The sequence below is a fragment of the Balaenoptera borealis genome (assembly GCF_965194805.1).
Source record: "Balaenoptera borealis genome assembly, chromosome: 1".
Classification (NCBI taxonomy): domain Eukaryota; kingdom Metazoa; phylum Chordata; class Mammalia; order Artiodactyla; family Balaenopteridae; genus Balaenoptera; species Balaenoptera borealis.
Window position 1 is genome coordinate 151,957,959 of NC_138860.1, and position 26,862 is coordinate 151,984,820.

Consider the following 26,862-nt stretch of genomic DNA (forward strand, 5'->3'; position numbering starts at 1 on the left):
TGAAAGGATTATTTACATTTGTAATTTTGATAGATATTTTCAGATAGTTTTTTTTTTTTCAGGGCTATATCAATTTACACTTCTCTTATAAATGGAGAAGTCTGGCTATTGCTACAAATCCTCACCAGTAGAGTGTCCATTACACCTGCAGAATTTTGCCAATGTATCATTTTGTTTCAAGCGTTTTTACTTTATCTTTTAATTTAAATTTCATTTCATTCACTCTTCCAGAGTGCCTCCAATGTTTTGCAAGGTTTATTCTCCCCTTTGTTTCTCCCATTTAGTCTTTTTTATTTCCCCTCAATTTCTTTCCTCAATTTTGCTACCTTGTGCTTTCTCTCTTTCTGTTTTTAAATCCTCTCTTCCTTGAATTTTGATGTCTGTCCTTATGGTCTTCATAGAGTTCATTGCTTTATTAAATATGCTACATTTATGGCAGGATGTTTGGTTACAATTTTTTATCTGCTTCTTAACGTTATTTTTGTCTCTTGCTATATTTTGCTGCCCTTTTCTGCCCCCGTTATCCTTTTTGTTCTGTTAGTATGTTTGTATTGATGCAGTGTCCCTTTAAAAAAAAATTACTCATCGTTGCATGTGTTGGGTTTTTCTGGATCAGTCCGCCCTCCCTGCCCCGCCGCCCCCCATCCTCCCTGCCCCTGAGATTTCTGTGGTGAGAAAGACCTAGAATATCCCTCTAGGCACTACAAACTAAAGTTTCTTTCTTTCTCTGACACAAAGACAACCAGTTCCTTAAATATATTTCCTTTGTATGATTCTTTTTTTAAAAAATAAATTTATTTTATTTATTTTTTGGCTGCATTGGGTCTTCACTGCTGTGCCGCGGGCTTTCTCTAGTTGCGACGAGTGGGGGCTGGCTACTCTTCATTGTGGTGTGCGGGCTTCTCATTGCGGTGGCTTCTCTTGTTGTGGAGCATGGGCTCTAGGCGCGTGGGCTTCGATAGTTGTGGAATGCAGGCTCAGTAGTTGTGGTATGCGGACTCAGTAGTTGTGGCACACGGGCTTAGTTGCTCCGTGGCATGTGAGATCTTCCGGGACCAGGGCTCAAACCCATGTCCCCTGCATTGGCAGGCGGATTCTCAACCACTGCGCCACCAGAGAAGCCCTGTATGATTCTTTTTATAGTTCTAGGCTACTGCATATGAGTGTATAGCTCCCTTGTTCATAATCGGCCATTAACCATTAGAAAGTACACTTATTTTTTTGACTGGTATTTTCTGATATCTGCCTCCACTGGACTCCTCATTTCCCTGCTTACACCTCTTCCTTCACACCTTCTGTCTGATCTTGCCCTTTCTTTCCCAGATTGACTAGTGGTTTTTGAAACCAAGGGATATTATTTTGCACTCCAGGTAAGCCCCTTACTTTGAAGAAATATATTTTTAAAAAATTGAAGTGAAATTCACCTAAAATAAAATTTACCATTTTAAAGTGTACAATTTGGGAGTTCCCTGGTGACCTAGTGGTTAGGATTCTGGGCTTTCACTGTCATGGCCTGGGTTCAGTCCCTGGTCGGGGAACGGAGATCCTGCAAGCTGCATGGCACGGCCAACAAAAAATAAAATAAATAAGTAAATAAATAAAGCATACAATTTAGTGGTATTTAGTAAATTCACAGTGTTATACAACCATCACCTTTATCAAGTTCCAAAACATTTTCATCACCCTGAAAGAAAACCTTGTGCCTATTACACAGTCACTCTCCATGTTTTCCTTCCTCCCAGCTCCTGGCAGTCACCAATGTGCTTTCTGTTTCTATGGATTTACCCCTTCTAGACATTTCATATAAATGGAAATCATACAATATGTGACCTTTTGTGTCTGGTTTTTTCCACTTAGTTTGTTTTTGGGGTCATCCATGTTGTAGCATATACCAGTACTTCATTACTTTTGTGTGTGTATATAGCACATTATTTATCCATTCATCTGTTGATGGGCAGATGGGTTGTCTCCATATTTTGGCTATTATGAATAATATTGCTCTGAGCATTCATGTACACGTTTTTGTTTGGATAGATGTTTTCAATTCTCTTGGGTCTATAGGAGTAGAATTGGGTCATATGGTAACTATGTTTAACTTTTTGAGAAACTACCAAACTGTTTTACACAGCAGTTGAATCATTTTACCTTTCCATGTGCAGTGTACAAGAGTTCCAGTTTCTCCAACTCCTTGCCAACATGTATGATTTTCCATTGAAAAAATACAACCACCGTGGTGGGTGTGATAAAGTGGTATTTCATTGCGGCTTTGACTTGCATTTCCTTAATGATTGGTGATATCGAGCATCTTTTCATGTGCTTGTTGGCCATTTTTATATCTTTGGAGAAATACCTATTCAAATCCTTTGTCTATTTTTAATTGTGTTGTCTTTCTTTTTGTTGTTGAGTTGTAAGAGTTCCTTGTATAATCTGGATACTAGACCCTTATTAGACATGTGATTTGCAAATATTTTCTCCTGTTATGTAGATTGCCTTTTCATTTTCTTGATAGTGTTCTTTGCCACACAAATATTTTTATTTTTCATGAAATCTAGTTATATGCATTTTTAATTTTGTTGCTCATGCTTTTGATGTCATATCTAAGAACCCATTACCAAATCCAAGGTCATAAAGCTGTATCCTTATATTTTTTTCTAAGAGTTTTATGATTTGGGGTCTTATATTTAGGTTGTTAATCCATTTTGAGTTAATTGTATATGGTGTGAAGTAGGCGTCCAACTTTATTATTTTGCGTGTGGATATCCAGTTGTCTCAGCAGCATTTGTTGAATAGACTATTCTTTCCTTATTGAATTGTTTTGGCATACTTTTGAAAAGTCAGTTGTCTATAGATGTATGGGTTTACTTCTGGACTTTCAATTCTATTATATGTCTTTATATCTGTTGTACACCGTTTGGATTACTGTAGCTTTGTAGTAAGTTTTGAAATCAGGAAGGGTGAGTCTTTCAACTTTTTTTTCTTTTAATTAATTAATTAATTTTATTTTTGGCTGCATTGAGTCTTCTTTGCTGCACAAGGGTTTTCTCTAGTTGCAGCGAGTGGGGGCTACTCTTCATTGTGGTGCGCGGGCTTCTCATTGTGGGGGCTTCTATTGTTGCGAAGCACAGGCTCTAGGCACGTGGGCTTCAGTAGTTGTGGCGCATGGGCTTAGTTGCTCCACGGCACGTGGGATCTTCCTGGACCAGGGCTTGAACCCATGTCCCATGCATTGGCAGGCAGATTCTTAACCACTGCGCCACCAGGGAAGCCCCCCGAGTCTTTCAACTTTGATTTTTTTTTCATAGATTGTTTTCACTATTATGGATCCCTTGTAGTTCTATATGGATTTGAGAGTCAGCTTCTTCCATTTCTACAAAAAACGCTATTGGAATTTTGATAGGGATTGCATTGAATCTGTAGATTACTTTGGGTAGTATTGTTCTCTCTCTCTTTTTAAATTTATTTGTTTATTTATTTATGGCTGCGTTTGGTCTTTGTTGCTGCGCGCGGGCTTTCTCTAGTTGCGGCAAGCGGGGGCTGCTCTTTGTTGCGGTGCATGGGCTTCTCATTGCAGTGGCTTCTCTTGTTGCGTAGCATGGAGTCTAGGCACACGGGCTTCAGTAGTTGTGGCACGCGGGCTCAGTTGTTGTGGCTTGCGGGCTCTAGAGCGCAGGCTCAGTGGTTGTGGCGCACGGGCTTAGTTGCTCCGCAGCATGTGGGATCTTCCCAGACCAGGGATCAAACCTGTGTCCCCTGCATTGGCAGGTGGATTCTTAATCACTGCATCACCAGGGAAGTCCCTGTTTTCTTAATGATAGTCTTAGAATCTGTGAATATTTGGTGTCTTTTCACTTATTTAGTTCTTTTAAAATTTCTTTCAGCCACGTTTTGAAGTTTTCACTGTACAAATCTTTCACTTCCTTGGTTAAATTTATTCCTTGATATTTTATTCTTTTGTACCATATCATAAACAGAATTATTTTCTTTCTTTCTTTATCTCTTTTTGGCTGCATTGGGTCTTCGTTGCTGCATGTGGCTTTCTCTAGTTGTGGCGAGCAGGAGCTACTCTTCGTTGCAGTGCGTGGGCTTCTCATTGTGGTGGATTCTCTTGTTGCAGAGCATGGGCTCTAGGCGCGCTGGCTTCAGTAGGTGTGGCTCGCAGGCTCTAGAGCGCAGGCTTAGTAGTTCTGGAGCATGGGCTTAGTTGCTCTGCGGCATGTGGGATCTTCCCGGACCAGGGCTCGAACCTGTCTCCCCTGCATTGGTAGGCGGATTCTGAACCACTGTGCCACCAGGGAAGCCCCAGAATTATTTTCTTAACATCCTTTTCAGGTTGTTCTTTGCTGGTATATAGAAATATTACTGAGTTTCGTGTGTTGATCTTTTATCCTGCAACTTTGCTGAATTTATTAGTTCTCATAGTTTTTGTTTGTTTTGTGTGTGTGTGTGTGTGTGTGTGTGTGTGTGTGAATTCCTTAGGATTTTGTATAAGATCATGACATCTGGGAGTAGGGATATTTTACTTCTATTCCAGTTTCTATGTCTTTAAGTTCCTTTTTCTTGCCTAATTGATCTGGCTAGAATTCCCAATATAATGTTGCATAGAAGTGGCAAAAGTGGGCATTCTTATCTTGTTTCTGATCATACAGTAAATAAAGGCTTTTATTCTTTCATGATTGAGTATGATGTTAGTTCTGGGTTTTTCATAAATGTGTTTTATCATGTTAAAGAAGTTCCCTTTTATTCATAGTTAAGTGTTTTTATCATAAAAGGTTGTTTTTTATGTGTTATATTTTTCTTCCCCGCTCAGTTCCTTCATTTCCGCCATTTGTGTTTGACTTTTTTGTATTGTACTGTTTTGATTCCTTTCTCATTTCCTTTTATGTATATTTTTTAGTTTTTTTTAGTGGTTGCTCTACGAATTACAAGTAACCCCTTCTATTTATAACAACCTATTTTGAATTAATACCAACTTCAACAGTATACAACTATGCTCCTCTCTTTTTTCCTTTATGTTGTAATCATATCTTGCATCTTTATACATTATATGCCCATTAACATCATTTTGTAATTATTGTTTTATGCATTTTTCTGTTGAATCATACAGAAAAAAAGAGGAGTTACAAACCAAAAGCACAATAATACTGGCTTTTATTGGATGGGCCAAAAGGTTCGTTCGTTTTTGTTCTGTAAGATGGCTCTAGTAGCACTTAGTTGGCTTAATTTCATTTGAAACAATTTTGTTAGATTGTATGTGACAGCTGTCATATCAGCGTGCATTTAAAAAAAGACATCAAAATTGGTGAATTTTTGTGTAGCCATTTTATTATTTATTTATTTATTTATTTATTTATTTATTTATGGCTGTGCTGGGTCTTCGTTTCTGTGCGAGGGCTTTCTCTAGTTGTGGCAAGCGGGGGCCACTCTTCATCGCGGTGCGCGGGCCTCTCACTATCGCAGCCTCTCTTGTTGTGGAGCACCGGCTCCAGACGCGCAGGCTCAGTAATTGTGGCTCATGGGCCCAGTTGCTCCATGGCATGTGGGATCTTCCCAGACCAGGGCTCGAACCCGTGTCCCCCGCATTGGCAGGCAGATTCTCAACCACTGTGCCACCAGGGATGTGTAGCCATTTTAATATTGAAGATGGAAGGAAAAAAGCAACATTTTTGGCATATTATGCTTTATTATTTCAGGAAAGGTAAAAACGCAACTGAAATGCACAAAAAGATTTATGCAGTATATGGAGAAGGTGCTGTGACTGATTGAATATGTGAAAAGTGGTTTGTGAAGTTACATGCTGGAGATTTCTCGCTGGTTGATGCTCTGTGGTTGGGTAGACTAGTTGACGTTGATAACAATCAAATGAAAACAATAATTGAGAACAATCAACGTTATATATACCACGCAGGACATAGCCAACATACTCAAAATATCCAAGTCAAATGCTGAAAATCATTTGCATTAGCTTGGTTGTGTGAATCACTTTGATGTTTCGGTTCCACATAAGTTAAGTGAAAAAAACCTTCTTGACCATATTTGCGCATGTGATTCTCTACTGAAACGTAATGAAAGTGTTCCGTTTTTATAACAAATTGTGACAGGCGATGAAAAGTGGATACTGTACAACAATGTGGAATGGAAGAGATCATGGGGCAAGCAAAATGAACCACTACCAGCCACATCAAAAGCTGGTCTTCATCCAGAGAAGGTGATGCTGTGAATATGGTGGGATTGGAAGGGAGTCCTCTATTATGAGCTGCCTCTGGAAAACCAAACGATTAATTCCAACAAGTACTACTCCCAACTAGACCAACTGAAAGTGGCACTCTACTAAAAGCATCCAGAATTAGTCAACAAAAAACACCTAATCTTCCATTGAGATAATGCAAGACTGCATGTTTCTTTGATGACCAGGCAAAAACTGTTACAGCTTGGCTGGGAAGTTCCGATTCATCCGCCATATTCACAAGACATTGCACCTTCGGATTTCCGTTTATTTCGGTCTTTCCAAAATTCTCTTAATGGAAAATATTTCAGTCCCCTGGAAGACTGTAAAAGGTACCTGGAATGGTTCTTTGCTCAAAAAGATAAAAAGTTTTGGGAAGATGGAATTATGGAGTTGCCTGAAAAATGGCAGACGGTAGTGGAACAAAAGAGTGAATACATTGTTCAATAAAGTTCTTGGTGAAAATGAAAAATGTGTCTTTTATTTTTACTTAAAAAACCAAAGGCACTTTTTGGCCCACCCAATATATTTACCTGTGTACTTAACGTTTACCAGTGTTATTTATTTCTTTGTGTAGCTTCCAGTGACTGTCTGGTATCTTTTCATTTCTCATTTAGCACTTCTTGTAGCATAGGTCTAGTAGTGACAGATTCCTTCAGCTTTTGTTTATCTAGGAGTGTCTTTATTTCTCCTTCAGTTTTGAAGGACAGTTTTTTTTTTGTTTGTTTACAGTTTTTGTTTTTCATTTTAAATATGTTATCCCCTCTGGCCTTTATAGTTTCTGATGAGAAATTAGCTTTTAATCTTATTGAGGATTCTTTGTACATGAAATACTTTTCTTTTGCTATTTTCAAGATTCTCTTTGGCTTTTGATAGCTTATCATAATGTGTTTTGGTATGGGTGTCTTTGTATTTATCCTTCTTGGAACCTATTGAACTTCTTGAATATGTAGTTTCTTGTCTTTTATCAAATTTGGGAAGTTTTCAGCTATTATTTCTTCAATTATTTTTTCTGCTCCTTCTTTTCCTTCTGAGACTCCCTGTTATGCATTATGTTGGTACACTTGGTGGGGTCCCATATATCTCTTAGGCTCTGTTCATTTTTCTTCATGCTTCTGAGACTGGATAATTTTAGTTGACCTATCCTCAAGTTCTCTGATCTTTCTTCTGCCTGCCTAAAGTTGCTCTTAAAATCCTGTAGCTAATTTTTCATTTCAGTTATTGTACTATTCAGTTCTAGATTTTTTCTGTTGTTTTGTAAAATAATCTTTATCTCTTTATTGATATTCTCTATTTGTTGATATGTCATCCTTCTGGTTTTCATTAGTTCTTTTTCCATGGTTTCTTTGAGCTCTTTGAGCATATTTAAGATAGTGATTGAAAGTCTTTGTCTAGTAAGTCTGATGTCTGTTCTTCCATCACAGACAGTTTCTACTAATTTCTCCTTTGAATGGACCATATTTTTTGTTTCCCTGAATGCCTCACAATTTGTTTTTGAAAAGTGGACATTTAAAATATTACAGTGTGATAACTCTGGAAATCAGATTCTTCCCCATTACTCATGGTTTGTTTTTGGTGCTCTCTATGGGTTGTTATTTTCTGTTTGTTTAGTGACTTTTCTAAACTATTTTTGTAAATTTTTTTCGTCATGAGTGGTTTCTGTCTTAATCTGCTCAGGCTACCATAACAAAATACCAAAGAACATAAATCTATTTGTTCACAGTTCTGAAGGCTGGAAGTCTGAGATCAGGGTGCAAGCATGGTTGGATTCTGGTGAGAACTCTCTTCCTGACTTGCAGATGGCCACTTATCTCTTTGTTCTCACATGGCATTGAGAAAGAGATGAGAGAGCAAGAGCAGCCTCTCTTTGTCTCTTCTTATAAGGGGCACTAATTCCATCCTGAGGGCTCCACCGAGTGCAAGTTCACTCTGCTCGCCACATGACAGGCTAATAAATCGGGAGACGAGGTGTTGAGACAAGGAATAGCGACTTTATTCGGAAAGCCGGCAGACCGAGAAGGTGGCAGAATAATGTCTCAAAATAACCATCTTATTGGGGTCTAGATGCCAGTTTCTTTTATAGAACAGAGAGGGAGAGGAGGTGAGGAAGTAAAGTAAAAAGGCCATTTATCTTGCAGAATAGGAGGGGATGTGTTAATTTCTTCTTTTCTGCAGCCATTCACAGGTGGGCAGGGTCAGATTGTCTCCCTCTGAGCTAAACAGATGCACTTTAGTTTAACATTCAGGCAGAGGCGCAGGGTTCCCTGAGGCAGGCCATCATGTATGATTATAATAACAAAATCAATGAAAGGCAAAGGTTAAAGTCAAAGAAACAGATACAACATGGAGTCAAAATTGGCTCTTCGCTGTTACACACCTTTGTGACCTCATCTAAACCTAATTACCTCCCAAAGGCTCATGTCAGTGTATCATCACGCTGGGCCTTAGGGCTTCAACATATAAATTTGAGGGGGGTGGGGGAACATAAACATTTAGTATGTAACAGTATCTGAAATCTCTTTTTCTTTAGTTGTGGTCTGCTAATGTTGTGAGAGAGATTTCTTGAACATGTAGAGTAAAAAAGAAAATAAGAAGAAAGAAAAAGAAGAGAAGGAAGAAAATCCTTTCCTAGCCCTTGCAGACTGGCTCTGTGTTGGGGCACTCTAACACTCAGCTAGGCTGTTTAAACTTCCTGCTTTTGCTGAGCGTAGAGATGAGCCAGTAGTTTTCTCTGAGTAGGTGTCCTGCCTCGGACATGTGCCTGCCCTTCTAAATTGCCCAAATGTTTTTGAGTGCCCTAATTTCCCAAAGAAACTCACTTTGCAGCTTTTCCTCCAGGTTTTGGACGTGTCTGTCGTTTGACTCAACTGTAAGATTTTGTCGCAGGTGGCAGTGGATTTTTCATTTGCCTTAAAGTGTTTTTTTTTTTTTTAAGTTTATTTATTTTTGGCTGCTTTGGGTCTTTGTTGCTGTGTGTGGGCTTTCTCTAGTTGTGGTGAGTGGGTACTACTCTTCATCATGGTGCATGGGCTTCTCATTGCAGTGGCTTCTCTTGTTGCGGAGCACAGGCTCTGGACACGCAGGCTTCAGTAGTTGCAGCACACAGGCTCAGTAGTTGTGGTATGCACATTCAGTAGTTGTGGCACGCAGGCCCTAGAGTGCACAGGCTTCAGTAGTTGCAGCACGTGGGCTCAGTAGTTGCGGCACGCGGGCTCTAGGGTGCTCAGGCTCCAGTAGTTGTGGCGTGTGGGTTCAGTGGTTATGGTTTGCGGGCTCTATAGCCCAGGCTCAGTAGTTGTGGTGCGTGGGCTTAGTTGCTCCGCGGCATGTGGCATCTTCCCGGACCAGGGATCGAACCCATGTCCCCAGGCAGATTCTTAACCATTGTGCCAACAGGGAAGCCCCAACCTTAAAGTGTTTTTGAAGAATTGCCCCCTGATAGCTACTTTTCTGTCTTAAGTGAGATCCAAGTTGATGAAACAAAGGAGAGTGCCTTCAGTCAGTCCTTCAGGTAGCCCGATAGGTCACAAGAGACAAACATTCTTTGAGAACAAAGTCTTCTCGGCTCCCTCTGGAGTCAGGGTCCAGGGTCCAACCATTGGAATGTAGGCTAGTGCATTCAAGACTGCTCTGGAGCCAAGAATGAAGAAGGGGAAATAAAAATGCCTCAGGGTTTTCATACTGTTTTTATAATAAGTCACCTTTTTCTTGTTTCATCATTTGCTTGGTTGACGTATAGCTTTGACTGTTTTCCAGAGTTTTGGCAAATTTGATTCTGACAGTTTTTGCTCAATTTTTTCATGTTTCTGTGGAGGGATGGGCTCTTGGAACTACGTCCTCCACTGTGTTTTGTGTTTTTTGAAGACAGATGGTGATGGCGTTGAAGGAGGTGTACTTTTGCTTGTGCTTTCTGATAATTGCTGCTGTTAGGCTTGCTCTGCACTCCCTGTAGTTTTTCTTTCTGCTTCCTTCTGTGTAACTTCTGCCCTACCTTAACTGTTCTTAGTAGCTTTTGTTAGTACTTTGGAGCCTTTGGTTTATCCTTGTCTTTTCATGTAGCTTAAGTTGAAGATTGCATTTTTAAATGTCTTACTTGGTTGCCTTTTGTTGCTTTTTTATGTTATTCAGAGTTCAAACTGTTCCTTTACCCTGCAAAATTCCCTCTTGGTGTTTGTAGTCAACCCCTGTTCCCACCTGATAACCCTAGTAATCATTAATATGTCTCCTGTTCTTTTAACTTTGCCTTTTTTAGAGTGCCATATAAATGGAATCATACAATGTGTAGCCTTTTGAGTCACGCTTTTACTTAGCATTTGAGGTTTATCCACATTGTTTTGTGTTGTTAGTAATTTGTTCATTTTTGTTGCTGAGTAGTTTTCTATTGTATGAATGTACAGTTGAAGGCCATTTGGGGTGTGGTCTGTTTTCAGCGATTATAAATAAAGCTGTTATAAACATTCATGTATAATTTTCATGTGAACATAAGTTTTTATTTCTTTTAGATAAGTACCTAGGAGTGGGATTACTGTGTCATAACTTTCTAAGAAACTGATCATCTGTTAGCACTGTTTTCCAGAGCGGCTATATCATTTTGGTTCCTCCCCAACAGTATATGAGAGTTCCAGTTTTTCTGCATCCTTACCATCACTTGATATTGTTTGTATTTTGGGCTTTTGTCACTCTAACATATGGAAATGGTATCTCTCTGTTTTTCTGCATTTCCCTAACGACTAATGATGTTGAGTGTTTTTTCATGTCCTTATTCTCATATGTATATCGTCTTTGGTGAAGTTTCTGCTAAAATCTTTTGCTACTTACAATTTATCTAAACTGAGTTTTTTGAGAATTTAAAATTCTTATATTCTGGTTATTAGTCCTCTGTTACATGTGTTTTGCAGATATTTTCTCCCAGCGTGTGGCTTGCCTTTTCATTCTCTTAACAGTGTCTTTGGAAGAGCAGTAGTTCTTTTTTTAAAAAGCTTCTCTTTATTTATTCTTTTTTGGCCTCACCACGCAGCTTGTGGGATCCTAGTTTCCTGACCAGGGATCGAACCTGGGCCCTTGGCAGTGAAAGTGTGGAGTCCTAATCACTGAACTGCCAGGAAATTTCTGAGTAGTAGTTCTTAATAAAGTCCACTTTATCGATTTTTTGGATTGTACTTTTGCTGTTGAATCTAAATGTCACAAAAATTTCCTTCTATGTTTTTTTCTAGAATGGCATTAGAAATTGAATGAGTCATATATGTAATTAAAAGTTTTTTAGTATCCACATTAAGAAGCATAAAATGTAAAAGAAACAGATGAAATTAACTTAAACATTTGTGTTTTATTTAAGCTAATATATTTTAAATGATCGTTTCAACATTTATTCACTAGAAAAATTATTGAGACACTTTACATTTTTGTTTTTGTACTAAGTCCTACACTGGTGTGTATTTAATGCAACACATCTTAACTCAGTTGAGCCACATTTCAAGGGCTCATTAGCAATATCTGTCTAGTAGCTACCATATCTGACAGCACAGATCTAGAGGCTTTGCAGTTTGGGGTTTTACTTTAGGTTATTTATTTATTTATTTAGGTATGTATGTATTTATTTTCCACTGCGTTTGTAACTAATATAAAAAAATTTAAGAAAATAATTCATTCTCACTTCTCCAATGGCTCTCGTCCCTCCCTCTTGCCCGCACAACTCCTGACCTATTTCCTCAGGGCCAGGTTCAAATCTGAACCCGTTCACTGCCATTTTCATAGAAAACAACCAGTGCCAGGGATGTAGGAGAAGAAGGTTGGAAGTGGGCAAGAGTACTGCCCAGGTTCTATCCAAAGGTAGGCCAAGTGGAGATTCACAGAGTTCAAACAAAAGGGCTGGTGGCCTCACAGTGATGTAGTCTAAGTAAAACGGGCTGGAGAGGAGATAGGATAGGCCCCTCAGAGGCTTTAGAGGACATCTCTTGGGCCTGTGTCAAACCCAGAGAAACTGACATTAGAAGAAGAATGGGGAGGGCCAGGGAGGGCAGTCTTGTGGAAAGTTTCATAATTCTCCCATGTTGGGAGGTGGGGAAAGTCTAGAGGGTACCAATGGCCTCGCTCAATTTAGCAGAAGAATGTACTCAACTGTTGGAAGTCACAAAAATGCCGTGGACACTGAGAAAGGCTACGAGGGGACGTACAGTTTCACAAACTGCACTGACCACAGACCATAGCAGTGGTGATCATGCTATTGACACACAAATTACGAAACCCCAAAACAGGAAGTGTAGCCTTTTAGGGAGTAACTCTGTACCAGTCATTTAAAATTGACCCCAAGTCAGACAACCTGATGAGTTTCACAGAGCAGGTGACAACATTGGGGGTAGGGGTTGTGACATATAATGGACTTAAAACAAGCAGCTAGAAGAAGAGAATGGTAGGAAACTGCTCTACGGCTCTCAGGAATCAAGGGCAACAGTGGGGGCTCAGTGGACAGATGAACAAGAAACAGCACTAAAGAGGTTTCCTGTTCAGCCGTCCATTGGCGAGGGGGAAGGGGATCCAGGAGGCAGTTGAATGGAGCAAAGATGGGGTCCTGAAGATGAGGCTCTGGAGACTGGATCAGAAGAAAGAGTGCACATCGTGCACCAGTGATGAAACACAACTTTGGACCCCACATGGGCGAGGTGGCCATGGGGACAGGTGTCACTGACTGAGGGTGGTAGTTGGGACAGCCCCACAGTAGCCATCACAGGGCCACAAGGAAGTATATGGCCACTGGATCACAGAGGGCTCCTTCAAGCCTGGATGGGAAGGCACAGTCTCACAGAGGAGGTCCATGGACTCTGCGTGGCAGAAGGCACAGAACTCAGTCCTCATATGGACAGTGGACCTTTTTGGCAAAGTGCCGGCAGACGAGGTGGTTGAATCTGTCTTCCATAACCTGGGGTCCATCCTTGGACGGGCAGGTATTCTTGATAAGAGACCAGCTCTTGAGGCTTTGAGGATTTCTCCGCTCTTTGTGAAAGCCTTCCTGGAGGGATCCCCATGGCCTGGTCCAGGAAAAGGAAGTTTAGCATTAGCCCCTCCACCAACTATGACCATATGAGCCAGATTTGGAGCTCAGCCCTCCTCGAATTCGGCTTCTGCTCCAGGGAGGAGGTGGGAGACTCAGCAGTGGTGGAATCATTGGTCCCCTTGACCCTGGAGGACCTCTGTGAAGGGCTGATTTGGGGTCACCAGGGTTTCCATTGGTCATGATGGGAGGGCCCAGGAGGCTGGGTGGTCCGATGGGACTTTCATCCCTCTCCAGTCTCTTCCTGTTCTGGCAGTGGGGGCTGCTGCTGACTCTGCTTCTTGCACTTCAGCATTGTGGTTGTGGCAATGGCTGCAGCGGGGTTTTCATCTGTTATTATTTTGAGTTAATTTTTGTATAAAGTACAAAGTACGGATTGAAGTTCATTTTTAACACATGGCTGTCCATCAGAAGCTCTTTAATAAAGTTGTTCTGGGCAGTTAGAGATATAGAGATCATCCTGGGCTCCAGGGCTCAACATTTAAACATATTTTATTACTTTATTGTCTTTTATTTCAGTATAATGTAAATTTATGTTGTAATTAACAATTTTTAAACTGTCTGTGTAAAATGCTTAGAAGTTTTAGGCATTTAGTGTATTGGCTTTATTCATATACCTATTCAAACTTAAATAACACATTATGCTGTTTATTTTTTTTTAACACTAATTAACCTCTCCATTCCCAAAATCCTATCTAAAATTCTTACTTACTTTGTTTTTAGGCATGTACTGGCATTGAAAACATTGATGAAGCTATTACATTGCTTGAACAAAATAATTGGGACTTAGTGGTAAGTACTTTCTTTTTTCCTTTTTTCAGCTTTATTGAGATGTGCTTGACATATAAGATTGTGTAAGTTTAAGGTGTACAACGTGATGATTTGATATACATATATATTGCAAAGTAATAGCCACAGAAAGGTTAGTTAGCACATTCATCACCTCACATAGTTCTTTTTTTTTTTGGTGGGAACTTTTAAGATTACTCTTTTAGCAACTTTCAAGTATATAATACGGTATTGTTTAACTATAGTTACTATGCTGTACATTGGATCCCCAGAACTTATTCATCTTATAACTGGAAGTTTGTACTGTTTGACCACCTTTACTCATTCTCCACCCACACCTGCCAACTACCAGTTTACTCTGTTCTTATGATTTGGTTTTCTTTTTAGATTACACATGTAAGTGAGATCATGCAGTATTTGTCTTTCACTGTCTGACTTATTTCAAGTACTTTTTTCTTTATACGACAGGTAATGAAATTTTATGTATTTTTGAATGTCTTTAACATTCCTTATAGGTAGTTCAGCATACCATACATAATCCGTCTATAATTCTAATCTGAATGAATAAAATCTAAATGTCGTATTTTTAATATGAAGTTCCTATTTAGTTTAGTATTAGATTAATAAATTATTATGAAATCTTAGGTAATTTAAGTTATTTTCAAACTTCTCTTCTCTGACTGTATATTAAGGTTTGTCTTCCCCTGTAGTATTGTGGTGGAGATTGGAAGGAGAGAAAAATCAGACTTGTTTGAATGTCTGAATAACTCTACTTGATGTTTCTCCTTCACTTCTTGGGGTGGGGGTGGGGAGTCTCACTGATGATTACTCCTTTCTAACGCTGTTAAAGAAGTGGCATTCTGCTGTGGCTTTCCTTATGAACTTCAGGCAATTTATTATAGAAGTGGTTTAGTTTTTTTTAAGGGGGGTGGGCAGTAACTCAAAAGGCGAGGCCCAGAACAGCACAGCACTGCACATTGACAAAACTGTAATTTATTTACAATTGCAAAGCAAACTAAAAATAAATTGTACAACAGTACAGGAACAGTATTGGTTGTGTTAGGATGACACAGAGGTCTCTCCATACCTTTGAAATCCGAAAAAAGTCTAAATTAGAATTTTGAAGAAGTGCTAATTTTTGAAAGTCAAAACTCAAGGTGTATAATTATAGAGCTGAGATTAGTTGTGTAGGTATATTCAAGTCCATACATGGATTTACATAATCAACTGTTAATAAGCTATTTGTTTTGTGTAGATTTACCACTATTAATTTTTAAATTCAAAATATAAAAAAAATTTACAGCTTGTAAAAGTAATAACTCATTATAGAAAAATGAGAAAATGTATAAATTTACAAAGAATAAATTAGTAATCACCCTTAATTCCATCACTTAGAGATACTTATTGTTTAAAATTTTTGGGTATATTATTCCAGAATGTTTTCTCTTAATTATATGATTAAAATTAAAAAAAAAATACAAATTAGATTGTTCTATTCCTACCGTTTTGTAATCTGCCCTTTTCACTTAACAACCTATCATGAATGTCTTTCTATCCAAGTAAATGTGATTGTTCATCATTCTTTTTAATGCTTAGTGTTTGGATGGTACTTCATGGTATGGTTGTGGCATAATAATTTTACCATTCAGTCCTATGCTGTTAGACATTTAGAATTTTTGTGGTATTTTGGAGTTCTACACATTAGAGGACATTCTTGTACATTCATCCTTGCTTACTTAACCTATTGTTTTCCTAGAAGACATAGAAGAAATTCAATTAATAATTGAGTTTCTGAGTCAAACTGTGTACATATTTTTAGGTTTTTGGATACTTATAGTTATATTGCCTTCCAGGATGGTTGCACTAATTTAAATTTCTACCAACTATATAAATTTTTAAGATTGCCTGTTTCATTAAACCAGTGCTATCTTTATTTTTTCGTGTTCTGGCACTTGTCAAAATTTACAAATATTTGTATGGCCTGACTTCAAATCCATCCTTTTATCACTGTGTTATTCTCTTAACAAAGCACAGTATAGTGACATATTCCTGATTTCTGTGTGGGGGAAGGGACAGCAACTTATTTGGAATGCTATCACCAGGTTTCTTGTCTTGAAACTTCTTTTGCAATAGCAAGAGCATTGCTTTATTTAGTATGTATATTCTTAGGGTATCTCTTGGAGAGGCTGATGCAGATTATTGGTTGAGGTTAAAAATCCCACCAAGCCACTCTTGCATGGTGCTGATGAGAGATATATGGGCTGGAGTAAAGGGAGGTTGTAGACTAGGAGTAATGGACTACAAGTCTCTGAAGTGAGAATTACCATCTTTGGGGGATGGATGTAAGTTCTTTCCTTACCTGCTTTCTATTGGTCCATGTTCATTAGTTTTGAAGGTTAAACATTTATTGGTTCTGGATATTTTCTCAGTACAATAATCTATCTAGAGTATTGCAAGAAGAGAATTTTTCCCAGATAGTGTTAAATAATTGAATGGTACAAGTATTCTCCAACTGTTTCTGAGTTATTTGATTTTGGAAAAATATTAAAATAGCACTTGAGCTAAAAACACTGGTGCTGTATTTCTGCAGAAATGCAATCTTATCCTGTGTTGGGCCCAAATAAAAGCATCAGGCTATTTTTCACAGTCTTAAACTTCGGCTTTCTTTTGAAATATATGTCCTAGCTGGCTTTTCTTGTAAATAATGCACTTTTATCCACAGTAAACATTTGCTGTGCTGTGTAAGTATCTTGCTTTATAAAATTTCTGATTTCCCTTGTTATTATACAGCACTCACTTTACATTGTGGTTTTTAAAAAATAAAGCAAGTATTTTGAATAACCCATTACTAGTTCAAACTTTCATTAGGATCATGGAACTTTTTATATGGTGTTTTTTATATTTTGCCTGTGCATTATATTTTGTGTTTGTAAATTATAATTATCACTGCTTTGTATTTTATGGGCCTTGTGGAACAGTTTGCATAGTGTGAGTTTTTAACTTAGGACATGTCTGTATTTTAAATTTTCTGTACATATCAGTTAGACTTCTGCCATGTTTTTGTGCATATTTTGCTAGAGATGTGTAGAGGAATGTGAGTTAGGCATCACAATCTGGAATTGTGATGAATTAAAAAAAGTCCAATAACAGAAAACTCATTCTGTCGGTACTGAATGCTTACAGTATACCCAGATTTATGCTAGATACAGTGAAAGCTTAAAAACATGTTAACACTATATGGTGTCTGACTTTGAGAAGTGTACTGAAAAATTGATAAGACAGGTGGTCTCTTATACATGTATATTATACTCAGAAATAGGAATAACTTCCTGAAAAAGTAATGATTACAAATATTTTTGCTATTTTATGGATTTAGACACACAGATAAAAAAGTGTTCTATATGAAAATATAGCCCAGTCCCAGCAACTTTAGTCATTAGTCTTTCCCTGATACTGTACATTATTTTTGTTATATAGCTATCCACAGAGCAGTGCTTCCAAACCCTATGTTTTAAGTACCCTACAATTGACTACTTATTTTGGGGAAACTGCAGTTTGGGTTATAAATGCTAAATTCTGAAAAGAAAATAACATGAACTTTAATACTATTGGTAAGCATCTTGGGATACTGATTTACTTGACATGAATCGTCCCCATACCTCCATCTTTTTCAGACTTTCATTTTTCACATTGTCCTGCATTTGTAGTTAGGAGAAGATTAATATCATTGCAGTTGATTCCTTCATTGCAGACAAGTATTTTCAGTATACATCCAGAAAGATGAGTACCTGAGGGGGAATTATTAACAATCAATTAGAATCTTTTACCAAAGGATTGCCTTCTTACATGGAAGCATGCTACATCATCACTATATATTGTAAATTATAAATCTGGGCTCCAGAATTGACCCACTGCTTATTTTCTGTTTTCAGTATAGAAGAATTTGGGCCAGTGGAGAATAGAAATCTGTACAGCTCATGTTAATTTTGAGTAATCAAAGTGTGAGGCAGCTAACTCTAGTGGTGAACCCGTTGCATTCATCTTGAATCAAGAGCCCTGGCTTTTCAAAACTCTTGTCATTATTTTATTGAGTATGGCCTAGGCTAAGTTACTTCTCTCTGAATGTCAAATAAAATAAGGGGTTTGGGCTAGTTTATACTCAAGATCCCTGATACATGAAATATTTATGAAGAATCTATTTATATCCTAATTTCTTTTAATATTCTACAAAAGCAGTCAATCATGAATAGTAATACAAGTAAACATTTTAATGGGATTTTATAAGTTTGAAACACTTGTATGTATACCATTTTGATTAATCCTTTGAACAACTTTATGACATAGATAATGGCCAGACAAGACGCTGTGCTAATTGTTTCAGGGAAGGTTTGTATATATGAAACTCCTTCAATAAATTAAAATTTCCAGTAAGCTCTAGGAGATCCAGGGAAGGCTATTTGACGTACACTTGATAACCCAGTGCTAAGTGAAATAAAGTACAAGTAAACATTAACCTAGCCATACTACATTTTAAGTACTCTATGCTCTTAGGAAATGATTTTTGAACTTTGCACTCAATTTCTGCTCCGCTGCCTGAGGTGACATAGCTGCTCTGCTGAAGAAAGACTCTATTCAGAGAGCTTGTATTTATCTTTAACTGCATGTCCCAACTTGGGGCAAAAATGAAACAAATAAGCCTATCCAATTTTGTATTGTTACTGAATTTCTAGTCTTCAAAGATAATTTTGTATTAATAGAAGCTTATAATAAAGTCAGTAACTCTGAAGAGTCAAACCCAAGGAAAATTATGCACATAATCTGTCTCATTTTGAGATTCATTGAGGTGCTCTGAGACATTTCCATTCCACCAGTTTTCACTTTTGAAGAAATGTGTTTTAATACTTACCCTAAAATGCCTTAGAACAATTTCTTCTACTACCCTACTCAGGATGTGGCTATAGAGTTCCTCGAATGTGCATTGTTTTGCTATCAATACTTTATACAGTGTTATGAACACCTGCAGTTTTATGAATGAACTAGTCTAACCAGTGACATAATGAGTCTCTGTTGTCAGAAAGCAGCCAGATATTGAGTGCTGCCCTTCATCAGTGGCCATTAGACACTGGCTTATATTTGCACAGATCTTTGCTATGACAAAAGAGATGTTACTGTGAAGGAGTATCTCATCCTATCAATTTCTCCTCTTTTGCTATAGTCTTCTTTGTTTCCCTTGTTTTCAAGGGACTGTAAGCCCCTTAAAATTCTACAGAAGTTTTCAGTTTCTCAGTTTGTAGTTTGGCCATCATCCGTCCTCCTCTACCATCTCTCCTTTTATTGAGGGTCTACTTTGTGCTAGTTATCATGTCAAATGATTTACCTACATTATTTCATTTAATCTTCACAGCAGTCCCAAAAGGTGGTTAGGTAGGTATTATCTTTATTTTACAAATGAGAAACTGAGGCCCAGTGATTTAAGTAAATTGTTCATGCTCACTCAGCTGATAAGGGGTAAAACTGTGATTTTGAGCCCAGGTCTCTCCATAAAAATTTTAATAGCTTTAAAATTGTAGTTTAAGGTTATTAAATTTTCTATACCCAGTGTGTTATTCTTTTCTGAATTCCTATACTTTTCTTTCTGCCACTCACAACTAATTTCACATTGTCAAGTGAAAGAGCTTTTGCTATAGTTACACAATGGTACTTTAAATATGTTTATGCTTTGCTTTCAAATAGATTCTAAGATTCTAGAGGAAAGGAATTACGTTTCTTATTAATTTTGTCTTGGCACATGGTAGTTGCTTAATAAAATATTTTACTGATTTTATTATTAGCATACTTACTTTTGAATCTATTTTCCATTTCCATTATTTGGATATTTGAAAAATCTTTGCTATTAAGACTCATGACTCTTCCTGCTATCAGTGTTCCTTATCTGGCAAACATAAGATTTGAGGAAAGAGGGAGGCCCAGATACGCAAGGAATAGGATTGGGCTGATTTCATTATCTCATGGATAAAATTTAGATGGTTTCTTCCCGTTGTAGCTTTTTGAGAAATATTATTCACAAATAAACCCTTTTCTTTGCAATTTTTTTCTTGGCATCTCAAAAAAATTTTTTTTCTCTCCTGTTTATTTCTGGTTGTACCATTCTACTCTAAAGAAAGCTCATCATATCCAACCTATTTGAAATTTTTCATCAGTTCTGCCTCTCAGGAGAAAACTAAGTGTGATAAAAGAATGCTGTTACTTAATGTATAATTAAGTGGGTATGAAAGAATTGTTTTCTCCCTTTCAAAGGAAAACTTAAGTTTTTACCAATATGAAGTTCTCAGTTTACTAAACTTACAGTTAGTAGTTCACATTATCAAATCAAAACTCTTTGAGGTCCACATTTTTTCCCGGACTGCAACTTGACTTTCTGCTTATTTTTTCATTGGTTTTTGCTTCATATGTTGTTACTTTTCCTTTGAATATAATCTAGTTCTAGAATTACTTTATTGCATGAACCAAACATCTCCTCTTTTATAAAACCTATGGTAGATAATAGTTCAGAGGCTTTAAGACCTAGTAGGAATGTGGTGTGTTAATCCCCTAGCAGGAAGTGATATGCCCATTGTTAAATGAAATTTGGAAATGTGGCTAATGTTTATTGATTTCTAGTACTACTTATCTAACCTGTGCTTCAGAGCACAGTTAAACTCTTTAAATGAAATATGTAGTAAGGAGTCCCCTTACTGCTATGAAACTAAGCTGAAGGCTTTATGCTAATTCTGAAAGAAGTAGTATATGCTACTTATGATTTGAACATTTAAAAGAAAATAAAAATTTCAGTGGTTTTGTTTTTAAAATTGTTCAGTTTAAGCAGATATAGTTTGATCTTGATATTTTATAAAGCTTGCTAACCTACTAGTTAACTTGATTTTAAAAATGGGGTTTTTTTCAACAAGTTGCCTTGATATGATATTTAACTAATTTATTTCTATTCCTGGAAGTGGTTTAAACAAAATACCATTGCAGCAAAATCAGTGGTTTAGTGGTTACACCTGTAGATGTGATGACTTGCAGTTCTTCCTGCTGGTTTCAAGGATCAGCTGACATAAACCAGTGTGTGCTTGGAAAAGAAAAAATAATATGGCATTTAAAATTCCTACTTTTACAACTTTATATTTATACTAACAATTTTTAATAATTTGCTACTTAATGGTAATATAATTTTTAAAAAAAATTAGTTGTATTTCTATCTTTAAGTAAAATGGTACTTAAAATGTTCACATAAGAAGATTTATATTTCCTTCCTATATATCCCGAGGTTCTCATTTTCTTCATTCCCTCTTATTTATTTTTCTTATTAAAAATTTTTTTTCTAGGTGAGTATGCTTAAGATCTACTCTTAACAACTTCATTCTCTTTTAATAATCTATTTTTGTGTTTTGTTGTTTGGTTTAGGTTTTTTTTAACTTGATGTTTTAGGAATTTTTTAATTATATATTTTGGGGTCCTCATCTAATACTTTCTTTCTTGTGGATGGATTTCTCTCAAACACAGACTTGCTCTATGTCTTTAAAAAAATCATAGCCAAGTTTAAAATCTCTCTTCATGGTAAATAGTGATAAACATAGTTTCATAGTTCTTCACATACCAAGGCACTCTGAGATTAACTATGCTCTGTCTGTATCCATTTTAGTTACAGGAAACTGAACAGTGGAGTTGTTCTTTGAATTCCTCTGTTACAGAATTTGGGCCATCTTTCTTAGCTTAATGTTGAAAGCCCTCTACCATTTAATACTGCCTCTTCATTATGAGTGAGTTTCCATAACTCTGGAGCCTGTATGACTTAATACAGCCAAACTAGCCTATAACGTGCCATATATATTCCTACTGCCAAGCTTTTGCTTCTAGATCTCCCATGAATTTTTTCCCCTTTTGCTTGCTGACCATCTAGATGTTATCCTTCCTTTAAGGCTCACCTGAAGTCTAATCCCCTCTATTCCCTAACAGCCTCTTCTCTCAGTAGGGACACCTGTCTCTGAAGCTTCGTATCCCTTGTTGTGGTACTACTCTTATAACACTTAGCTTTTACTGTATTGTTCCCCTTCCCTTCACCCCAACACATGCTTCATGTGTGGCACATGCACACACACACACTGAAAGAGAATGTGAAATAATTGTTTAAAGAATTAAAATTTACACATCCAGCTAGGGTGTGTAAGGAAGTTATATGGATAAGCATACACTTTCATAGATGTAGCTGGGAAAATGTATTACATGATACCTTTAATAAATCCTTGACTAGTAGCTATGTAGAAGAGGTCTTTGAGAATATCTTAGTCCTTGTTTATTGCCACATTATTACCTACGTGTTGGCATTTTGACTTTTTTATTTTTAAACCAGGAAGTTTATTATTTTTTTCTTAATGTCAAAATTGAGATATAGCCTGTACACCGCAAGTCTAATAGCACTCTCACAAATTCCAGGCTTGAATTTTGGGATTTTTTTTCTTAGTAATTGATTTAATGTATAGAGGATGAATTTTTAAAAATGTATAATGACTGCTAACAGTGTGTGTAGAATATGAGAATGTCTAAAAATGCTAGGGATTTACAGAAGAGTTGCAAAATAATGCAGGGTTCTTGATACACTTCATCAAACTTCTAATGTTAACATCTTGCATAATTACAGTATAATTGGTATAGTACTATTGGTAATTTTGGTATAATACTATTATAATAGTACTGTTGTACTATTGGTACAATACTATTAACTAAACAACAGACCTTATTTGAATATCACTAGATATTCTATTAATGTACTTTTTTTGGTTCAAAATCTGATCTGAGATCCACAATGCATTTAGTTTTCATGTCTCCCTAGCCTCCTCCAATCTGTGATTTTTAAAAATTTTTTTAAAAAATTTATATTTTATTTATTTATTTTTGGCTGCATTGGGTCTTCGTTGTTGTGTACGGGCTTTCTCTAGTTGCTGTGAGTGGGGGCTACTCTTTGCTGCAGTGTGCTTGCTTCTCATTGTGGTGGCTTCTCTTGTCACGGAGCACAGGCTCTAGGCGCGCGGGTTTCAGTAGTTCTGGAACACAGGCTCAGTAGTTGTGGCACACAGGCTTAGTTGCTCTGTGGCATTTGGGATCTTCCTGGACCAGGGATCAAACCCATGTCCCCTGCATTGTCAGGCGGATTCTTAACCACTGCGCCACTGGGGGAGTCCCCAGTCTGTGATTTTATTCCTCAGCTGTTCTTTGTTTCACGACCATGACACTTTTGGAGACCACAACACTTCAGGTATTGTGTAGCATATTCCTGAGTTTAGATTTATATGATGTTTTCTCATGATAGACTGAGCTTATACGTTCTTGGCAAGACTACCACAGATGTAATTTTGTGCCTTTCTCAGTGTAACAAGAGGTACGTGATGTTAAGATGTCTTGGGCTTCCCTGGTGGCGCAGTGGTTAAGAATCTGCCTGCCAATGCAGGGGACACAGGTTTGAGTACTCGTCCGGGAAGATCCCACATGCCACGGAGCAGCTAAGCCCGTGCACCACAACTACTGAGCCTGTGCTGTAGAGCCCGTGAGCCACAACTGCTGAAGCTCACACGCCTAGAGCCTGTGCTCCGCAACAAGAGAAGCCACTGCAATGAGAAGCCTGTGCACCACAGGGAAGAGTAGCCCCCACTAACCGCAACTAGAGAAAGCCTGCGTGCAGCAATGAAGACCCAACACAGCCATAATTGAATGAATGAATGAATGAATGAATGAATAAATTTATATTAAAAAATGTCTTATTATTCGTGATGTTAACTTTGACACTTGGTTAAGATGATGTCTCCCAGGTTTCTCCACCTTTGTCATTAGTAAATATCTTGTGAGGAGATACATTGAGACAACACAAATATCCTGTTTTTTTTTAAATTAATTAATTTTTGGCAGCGTTGGGTGTTCGTTGCTGCGTGCAGGCTTTCTCTAGTTGTGGTGAGCGGGGGCTGCTCTTTGTTGCGGTGCACGGGCTTCTCATTGCGGTGGCTTTTCTTGTTGCAGAGCACGGGCTCTAGGCATGCGGGCTTCAGTAATTGTGGCACAAGGGCTCAGTAGTTGTGGCTTGCGGGCTCTGGAGTGCAGGCTCAGTAGTTGTGGTGCATGGGCTTAGCTGCTCTGTGGCATGTGGGACCTTCCCGGACCAGGGCTCGAACCTGTGTCCCCTGCATTGGCAGGCAGATTCTTAGCCACTGCACCACCAGGGAAGTCCCCAAATATCCTGTTTTTCATTAAACTTTTGCTCACTAATTTTTTGTCCTCTATTGATTTATCATTATACCTCTTTTGAAATTTTTTTTTGTAGTTGTCCTAGGTTTTAAAATATACTTTTTCAACCATCCGAATCTATATTTAAGTAATAATATACTGCTTCATATGTAGTGTGATGGCCCTACAGCATTGTATTTCCAATTCTTCTCACCCATGTTTTGTACTATTGTTGTCATGTATTTTAGTTTCCCATATGCTGTAAAACACATGTTGCTACTATTTTTCTTCAGATAGTTATCTTTTTAGAGCAATAAAGTATAAGATGAAATCATTATATTCATTTTATTTTACTGTCATTTGTTTTATTTCTTTGTGTAGGTTTAAGTTTTTGTCTGGTATCATATTCCTTCTGCCTTAACTACTTCCTTTAATATTTCTTGTAGAGTAGGTTTGCTGGCAGTATATTCTCACAAGTTTTTGTTTGTCTGAGAAAGTTTTTATTGTGTCTTCATTTTTGAAAGATGCTTTCAATGGATATGGAATTCCGGATTGACATTTTTTTTTTTCCTCCAGCACTTTAAAGATGTCATGCTGTTATCTTCTAGTTTGCATGGTCTCTGGAGAGAAGTCTGTTGCTATTTTCATAGTTATTCCTCTGTATGTAATGTCTTTTTCCTCCCCTCTGGCTGTCTTCAAGATTTTCTCTTTGTGTTTGTTTTTCAGCGGTTTGGCTATGATCTACCCAGGTGTGTGTATGTGTATGTGTGTGTGTAGCTTAAATGTTCTTAGATGTTCTTAGATCTGTGACTTTGAACATTCTTTTTTCTTTTTAATTGGGACTAAATTCATGTACATATAGCTAACCATTTTAAAGTATATAGTCCAGTGGTATAAATACCACTGTGTATTCCATGGAATTTTATTCCATTGCATATAAATACCATTGTGTATTCACAGTGTTGTGCAACCACCAGCTCTCTTTAGTTGGTTTTGAAAATTGTTGGTTATTATTTTTTCCTGCTCTTTCTCTCTTCTCCTTCTGTGTTTCATATATTAAAAAGTTTGGTTTTGTCTACAGCTCTTGAATGCTCTGTTCTGTTTTTTCCCCACCTTTTTTTTTTTTAATGTGTTTCAGTTTGAGTAGTTTCTATAGACCCCTGTCTTCAAGTTCACTGATTCTTTCCCTGTGTCAGTTTTACTGATAAGCTTATTGAAGACATTCTTCATCTCTGTTACTGTAGTTCTTTTTTTTTTTCCCTAACATAGTCTCTCTCTCTCTCTCTCTCTCTCTCTCTCTCTCTGCTGAAATTACCCATCTGGCCTTATCTGTTGTCCATTTTCCCCATTAGAGCATTTAATATTTTAATCACAGTCATTTAAAATTCCCTGTCAGTTTTTAGTATCCTACCTAAGTCTGTTTCTGATGATTGCTTGTCACTTGCAAATGTGCTTTACCTGGTCTTTTGGTATGCTTTGCAATTTTTGTTGAAAGCTGGACATTTCATGTAGAATAGTAGAGACTAAGGTAAATATTTTTATGTGTGGAAATTGACATGCATGCCTTTCTGAATGCTAAGACTTTAGTGCAGGTGTTTGAGTTGATCTAATTTTGAGCTGGGTTGTGCTTGAGACTTATTTGTCCTATGGCTTTGTTCAATATACTAAAGCCTTCAAATTCCTCTCCTGATACATGGTGTTTAGGGTGTCAAGTGGTTTGGTAGATTTTTTTTTTTTTTTTTTTTTTGGCTGCGTGGCTTGTGGAATCTTAGTTTCCCAACCAGGGATTGAACCCGGGTTCTTGGCAGTGAGAGTGCGGAGTCCTAACCACTGGACCACCAGGGAATTCCGAGGTTTTTTTTTTTTTTTTTAATGCTCACTCCTTAGCTTTTGGTTTTCTCTCCGAGCTATGCTTCAGAGAGAGTGTATCTCTTGCAAGTTGCTTGTTACTCTGCTTGCTATTCTGGCCATGGGACTGAGGTGGGGGGCATTCTCTGTTTCTGATAATACTTGAGTCTTCTGCAGGCATTGAGTCCTTGGGCCTTGGGTTTGTGGCCTTCACAAAGCTCATGTCTCTTTCCAGCTATAATTCTGAGCCCAGCATGTTTTCCTGCTCCTCTTACTGGGACAGAGGATTTTCCCCCCTTTCCTCCTTCTGGCCGCAGTGGATATCACATGTGCCCCAAGGTGATAATGTTTGTTGCCCTTCTCCCTTCAGACTAAGACTTTTGTTTTGTGAGGGAGATGCAAGGGTCCTGGCAGTTTTGTGCACCTCCCACAGTGTCTGCTGATTCTCTTTGTTCTATACCCTAGTAGGGACTTTCTTGGGACTTTGCCAATTGTTTTTTTTCTGTGAGCACTTTGTGGTGTTCATGGAGTAAAAGCCTGCAAGAACTTGCAGATCCCTTCCCTGTACTTGCCTTAACTTTCTCACCAGTGCATTGTTAGCCTCTACCAATTTGTCAGCCACCCTAGTGTAACTTTCACTTTAGTAAGCCAGTGCTCACATTTTGCCTCTCTCTGCGTACACCTGTCTTAGATTTTGGGC

At 37.8% G+C, this 26,862-nt stretch overlaps 1 protein-coding gene and 1 pseudogene across 3 annotated transcripts in view; one reads left to right on the top strand and one right to left on the bottom strand.

Annotated features, from left to right (window-relative positions):
* Window positions 1-26,862, top strand: part of FAF1 (Fas associated factor 1) — a 481,277-nt gene that overhangs the window by 56,669 nt on the left and 397,746 nt on the right. For both annotated transcript variants that reach the window (XM_082370942.1, XM_082370941.1), the window contains exon 2: window positions 13,995-14,063. In XM_082370942.1, the coding sequence (XP_082227068.1) occupies window positions 13,995-14,063 (69 nt within the window). The remainder of the gene's footprint in view (window positions 1-13,994; window positions 14,064-26,862) is intronic.
* LOC309618371 (proline-rich protein 3 pseudogene) lies at window positions 11,214-13,988 on the bottom strand (annotated as a pseudogene). The gene has a single exon. The product of its transcript is annotated as a proline-rich protein 3 pseudogene (transcript).